Here is a 7301-nt window from a genome sequence, read left to right as displayed (position 1 = left end):
CAAAAGTTGTGTGTGTGAGAGAGGAGTCGGAGTCGCCGACAAATAAGAGAAATTAGAGGATGAGACAGCAAGAAAGCTGCTGAACTAATGAACTAGTAATTAAATGTGTTGCGATTTATTGGCGGTATTTTTGAAGTAGAAAATTTTTTGTAACAATATCCTACCACTGTACAACTCGAAAAGTTCTTCAGTTAAAACCGAAATTTTCAACAACTCTTACTTGAAATTGTTGTCTTTTTCGAGATTTCAAAACATCATTCGATGATTGTATCGAGCGTAGTTAATTCTGTTCTAAAGTGACTATTTTGAGGTGCAATTTTTCTAATTTTGAAGATATAGTTTGATTACGACTTCAATTCTTATCAATTTAATTTGAAAATGACTTTGAAATGTTACAAACGTAAGAAATAAATCCTGTTTAAAAAAATACATATATCTGTGCCATTTTTGGTGGTATCTAGATTCTGTTTAAATTTATTTTGCATAAGTTGTATTTTGAAATGTTACAAACGCAAGAAATCTCTAATATTTAAAAAAAATACATATATCTTTGCCATTTTTGGTAGTATCTAGATTCTGTTTTTTTACTTCTTACTTTAGTTCTTCTTTTACTTATTACTTCTGTTCTTTTTAGAATAAGCGCCTCCTAATAATACATGATCAATATAGTAATTTACCTTCAATCGCTACATTGAAAATGTTTGCACTTTCTTTTACTTCGTTGATTTGTTTTGTCTGATAATTTAGTTCTTTAAAATGAGGAATTTGTTACTGATACCTTTGACTATCTATTTAAAAATTGACAATTCGTTTTCTACAAAGACTGCGATAGTTTAATTTGCCTAAATTTAAAATTATGTTTACTTATGATTTTTTTAGCAATGAAGGGAATAAACATACAATTGAAAACTGATAACGAAATTTACCACTAAAATAATTTTTAAAGTCTATATTTAGAAATTAAGCGCACAGTCTGTTGTTATGCATCCCTATTCCATTTCTTTCTTGTTCATTTCGTGTAAATTCTCGATGGTTATTTGAGAGATGGATTAAAAATAGAATCAGGCATCGATGTCTTTTAACAGCTGATTAGAAGTTTATAACGAAATTCGCTGTAAAGATATTTAGAGAGAATTGTTCGGGTTAAAATTGGAAATGCTAGGATTTTTTAAATTTATTTGCTTGTCCACTTAAAAAAAAGAAGAGGAAAAACCTCTTTAACTGTTTCAAGTTAGACTTACAATGCTACGAAATCAGGAATTGATTTGAATTTATTATGTTTTCATATTATTTCAATAATATATCCATTATAATTTGAAAGTGAAATCCATAAACTCTGAAAAGAAGATAAAATCTGTCATTCCAGTATTATATTTGTATATTGAAATTCCACATAGGTTTTGTAATCATCAATAATACGTAAATTAGGTTTTGAAATATATCCCGAATCTTATACCCCTCAGGGGCTCACCTACTATAGGTGAGTACGGGTGTCCCAATCCCGAGGTTCCCAGGGATCTATACTCCTTTTACGTTTATTCTCCTCTGAACCTGCTGCTATCTGCTGTATCTCTTCCATCCCTCGATGGCAAGCGAGGGAGCTCTCCATGAGAAGCTGTCGCCACTCTGTTTGCTTCTTGCTTCTCATGGACAGCCAAAACCCCACGTGTTGGCCGTGCGTGGCAACCCATTTGAAAGACGGGTGGTGCACTGTGGTCCTCGGTGTATTAATCGGCTGGTACCTAGTCATCTGAGGGGCTAGTCTGCTAGGGATCAAGCGAAGGGGTTACTCCTTGGGCTTGGCGTTAAGGGTGGTCACTGTCCCCGGGGGTAACTCCCAGCGTATAGGTACCGATTAGCATTAGGGTGGATGCCGAGGCTGGGAATGACCAGAGCCGGTAATTGCCTTCCCTTGTTGGGCTTCGTGGTGGGCGGTGCCGTCGGACCCGAATCAATTGTCATATCGTATGGGCTCCTCCAAACGTGGTCCCTTTAGTGGGCGTCATAAAGTACAAATTACTTCCAATTCTGAACACCATTTCGACCGATATTTTATAATTAAACGTATATCTAATGAAAACGAATCTTTTGATACAGTATCTCCTTTCCTAGTGCAGAAATCTATCTCCGCAACAGTTGGGGAAGTTGCATCTGTTAAAAAAATGAGATCTGGTGACTTGCTTGTAGAGGTTAGTACTCGAAATCAAGCCCAGAATATTCAAAAAGTGAAAGCTCTGGCCACGATTCCTGTTAATATCAGCCCCCACACATCATTAAACACATCTCAAGGCGTCATTACTTGCGGTGAAATATTTAACCTCCCTTTAGACTACATTCAAGAGGAGTTAAAACCACAAGGTGTAATAAAAGTTCGCCGCATTACCATCCGGCGAGAAGGACAAATACTGGAAACTAAGCATCACATCATCACTTTTAAGTCGCCAAAACTGCCAGATTTCATATATGCAGGTTATATCAAGCTACCTGTCCGACCATATATCCCAAACCCACTTAGATGTTTCAAGTGCCAGCGTTTTGGGCACTCTAAAGCTAATTGCCGCGGAACTGTTACTTGCGCCCGTTGCTCTGAAAAAGGGCATGAAAGCCAACAATGTTCTGCACCAGAGAAGTTCGTAAACTGCAAAGGTGAGCATACTTCTTTCTCTCGGTTATGCCCACGCTGGAAACTTGAAAAACAAATTACCACTACAAAAATTAAAGAGGAAATCTCATATTCCGAAGCACGAAAGAAAGTACTTTTACAGACACCGTTACCTGGTGTAAGCTATGCATCCGTGGTCCAGAAAAATTGTTGTGAAAACTGTACTAAGAAGGTAATGCAGATAAAACCTCAAAAATCATCGGATTCTGATACAGAAGAATCAATAAACGTTATTTCTGACTCTGGAAAGCCAGATAAAAAGCAAAAGAAATCAAAACCTGACAAATCTCTAAATTTAAAACTATCCACTGTTGTAACGTCATTGCCAGTTGCTCTAAATAGTAAAATTGTTTCTCAGCCAACTGGTCATGAATGTAAAACTTCTAATGTCCCATCCAGTGAAATGCCACAGGACCTTCATGAATTTAAAACCGTTACATATAAGAAAAAATATAAAAACCACAAGCAAAATTCTGAAAATGTATCCAGTTCTAAATTCTGGAAGACTTCACCTCGAGAAGTCTCCCAACCTATGCCAGTCGCTAATTTTAGCTCTTCGACCATTAAATCCAAATTAGATGATAAAATGGATGAAGCCAACTCTATGCTTGAAACTATGTTCACAGATAAACCCAACCAAAACACTGATAGCGAAATAGAATCGGATAATGCAATAGTATATAATCCTCATGAAACAATTGATGAAACACCACCTGCTCCGGAACATTCTACCGATTCCACCACAGTGGACAAAACTGTTTTTAGACAAAGTCTTCAAAAAAGTATGGTTGAATGGGTTGACCCAAAAAAATTTTACAGTCAACCTTCAAATACACCTATTCACAAGAAATACTTGAAGAAACATCGAATAAAAAGGTTACAATGATTTATTTCACTTGTTTCCGTGATTTTTTGTACCTGTCTTTTTATTATGAGAGTTGCACTTTTACCTTTTTAAATTTCATTGATATTTTAAACTTTTGACATTTTTGGAAAATTTCCCTGCTGGGATGTAATTTGCATTTTTAAGACCGCTGTTACTATTCATTATTTGTCTTCCAAATGATCATATTTTTAATTTTAAATTGTATGACTGAATTGTACTAGATACATTTTTACCATTTGTTTGGCGCAGTATAGCCATATTTGGCTCTTGCACCACTAAATCTCAAAATACCAAATACCATACCCGAATCTTATAAGATGAAGAGGTACAAGATATTACACCTCAGCTTAAGAAAGCTGGCAGAGACTACCTGTTAACGATGCCATCCTTGGATAATTCTGTGATCTGATGAAGCGCATTTTATTTTGGAGTCGTGTTGACTCATATAGATCAATGCAAACCTCTATGTTATGTTTGCGTTCTGATACCGTGAAATTTCAGATTGTTTTTCTTTAATCTTAATTATTACTTCCTTCATTTTAGGGAATCATTCTTAAAAGCTTTAATTTGTGCTCCGTCATAAAGACTTGCAACTTTCAGCTTCTTTAACAACAAATCATTCCTGTCTGACTATAAGAGGTTACGAGTAAGATGTCTGAAATTATTAGCAGTAACTATAGTTTTCATTCAAGATCATATAGACCAACAAATAAAAAAAAGTTCCATGCTCTCTTTGGAGACGATATGGAAATTTCCAGAGGATTTCCTGGCCTCTTCATTTACCAGGCTTGAATTTTTGTTGCTTCTCATTATGGAGATTCCTACAATAAAGTATTGACGGAGTAGGAATATGAACTATGTGTAATTTTTTTGCAAGAGAAGCATGTCATAGAGCTACAATATTTTCTAAGAATCAAGTCGCGCTACACTTGAGCCGGCTATAACAAGCATTGAGCTTGTAACCGACACAAATCGAATGAACAGTCAATAAACATTGCGATTAAATTGATTCTTATATTTCTTTCTTTCTTTTTTTTTTTTTACCGAATTTTTGTCTGTTGCTTTATTTGGTCACTTTATTTTAAAGCAGTGAGCTTTTTATAATATTCTTGATATACATTTAGCATGTGTATAAATGTTATGGCCGATTCTTGATGTGGATCGTCCTTCTTAAAAGCTTCAATTTGTGCTCTATCAGAAATATTTGTAACTTTGAGCTTCTTTAGAAGTATATCATTCCTGTCTGACAAAAATGGGCTATGATTAAGATATCTAAAATCGTAATTAGTAACTACTGTTTTCATTCAAGATCATGAAGCATTCCATGTAGGCCAACAAATAAAATGCCATTTCAGGTTCGCTTTGGAGAGAATCTGGTAATTTCATGAGAATTTACCTACCTCTGCATTCACCATGCTTGAATTGCTAAATTTTTTGCAAGATAAGCATGCCATAAGCCTACAATTATTCTGAAAGTCAAATCGTGCTACAATTAAACGATATAATAAACCTTAAACTTGTAACCAACACAAATGGAATGAACATGAAATAAACATTGCGATTAAATGAATTCTTATGTTGTTGTTTTTCTGTGCCACTTTTATGCTGCTACTGGAAAGATGAAATTCTTTTCTTCTTGCCACATATTAACGCTCTAGTTTTAACTTCTTACACAGATCAGCGAAATATTTCAACAGAATAACCTGCATGTAGGTTTGATTTGGTCACTTTATTTAGAATCACTTTACTTTTTATTATACGCTTGATGCGCATTTAGAACCTGTTTTTAAACTTTATGGCAGACACCAGATGTGAGTTCCACCGTTGAGAAATTCTCTCATCAAAGTTGTTTCCAAGGATAAGTTATTTAACTACGAGAGCTGTGCAATAACACACTCGAGCTCTCACCTTTTTATCAGCAAACCGTAAAGGAACGAACGCTTGTGCGTGTACCTATATATTCATGCTCTTCAAGCCGTAGTTTAGTTTAGTTAATCTGCATTAACGTCCCGTTTTAAAGCAACAATAGGGCTATTTTGGGACGCACCTCGTAATTTTGAACAGCCTTCAGATGACGAGGACGACACTTGATCTGGCACTCCTCTCTCCAAACTTCTACACCACACTAGCCTTAGGACGTTTGACCCCGACGGACTTAACGTGAACCAGACGAGAAGGCTCTTCGGTGGGATTGGATATAGAACCTGAAATCCCTCCGATTCCGAAGCCGAGTCTTCAAACACTAACGTTTGATATAGATATCCCACATTTGTTTGGTTTAATATTCGCTTATTAAATTATAAGTTTTATTATTTCAATTAAAATAACTTTAGAAGGAGCCAAATTAAAAAAATTAAGAAATGTTAAAGATTCCCATAATGCTCTAAAAATAGATAATAAATCTATGCATATCTTAAATATTTTCTATCAGATCAGCTCTTCTCGTAAAATCTGCTATTTTAAAATATCATACCACAATAAATATGAAGAAATTAGCTATTTAAAATTGAAACAACTGCTTGCTTCTTGTCAAAGTCAGAATGTTGAACCTTTTTATCAAACTTCCCATGATAAAATGGCGAAGTGTGTTGTTTTCAGATATTCACAAATTTCTTTTCAGAGGTTTTACTCAATATTTCTTTGCATGTGGGAGGTCTAATGATTTTTTATTCGAAGATATGCAATTAATCAAGTGGATTGAAAAACTATTCAGCAGATATCGATCCTTCACATTTTAGTTTTCAAATGTAAAGTTTTTTTTTAAAAGAAATGCGGTCAAGATATTTCGAGGATTTTTATAGTCCTGATATCCAGATTCTAAATCATAAAACTTAATCGGAATATAGGAACGAATATGACTTTTGAGTTTCTGAATATTGATCTTCATTTCCGTTGCCCAACTCAAGTTGACAGCAAATAGTTCTCAAACTATTGAATGCCCATATAACTGTTTGAATGCCCATACTAGTACGATTATCCAATATCATACAAAAGATCCAAATTCCTTTTACATTTGCAAAAGCTGAAATTCTGTAAAAAAATTCTATATTGAAGCACAACATTAATTAAAATAATTTCAATGAATATTGTATATCATATTTATGATATACATACCTAATATGTTGAAAATATTCTAAATAAACCTTTCTTTCTCTATTACAAATGTGCGAGTTGATTACAGATTGTGATCCGTTTCATTTTCATTCGATTTTTACTTTCTCGTATGCGTAGTATAGAGAAAGCATAGAAATCGTCAAAAAAAAAATCGAATTCGAGATTTGGGGAAATCTTCACGTTTTGGACCTTCTTGAGATCGAAAAACACATTTTTGGAAAATGTGCTGTGATAAAAATAACTCAAAAACGCTTTAAGCTAGATGGTTGAAATTTGGTATATGGTCTTTAAACCAAATTTTCAAAATTCTTTCATATTTTGAGTAAATTCTGTTAGACGAAATACGTCTGTCCAGCTGCCGATTAAAAGTTAACACGATAAATACAAAACGAAGAGAGCTAGATAGATATAATTCGGTACACAGATTTAATATCTAGAGTGAAGAAATCTGTAAAATTTTGAGGCAAAATCAACTAAAGATTGACTTCTGTCGGCCTTTACTTTCACAGAGATGTAAAAGCGGTAATTCAAAAACGCAAGGACTTAAATATATCATATTTGGTATAGGATTTTGTGACTACAAGTGAAGTTTTGTGTCGAATTTCGGCTTCAATAAATATAATGTCTAAAATGATAATT

At 34.3% G+C, this 7301-nt stretch overlaps 1 protein-coding gene across 1 annotated transcript in view; it reads left to right on the top strand.

Annotated features, from left to right (window-relative positions):
• Window positions 1–3548, top strand: part of LOC129987499 (uncharacterized) — a 5847-nt gene extending 2299 nt beyond the window's left edge. The window contains exons 2-3 of the mRNA XM_056095473.1: window positions 2098–2834; window positions 3168–3548. Coding sequence (XP_055951448.1) covers window positions 2098–2834; window positions 3168–3548 — 1118 coding nt within the window. The remainder of the gene's footprint in view (window positions 1–2097; window positions 2835–3167) is intronic.
• Window positions 3549–7301: the final 3753 nt, after the last annotated feature.

The sequence above is a fragment of the Argiope bruennichi genome, chromosome 10 (assembly GCF_947563725.1).
Source record: "Argiope bruennichi chromosome 10, qqArgBrue1.1, whole genome shotgun sequence".
In the NCBI taxonomy this organism is placed as follows: Eukaryota; Metazoa; Arthropoda; class Arachnida; order Araneae; family Araneidae; genus Argiope; species Argiope bruennichi.
This window is presented reverse-complemented; position numbering and strand designations above follow the sequence as displayed.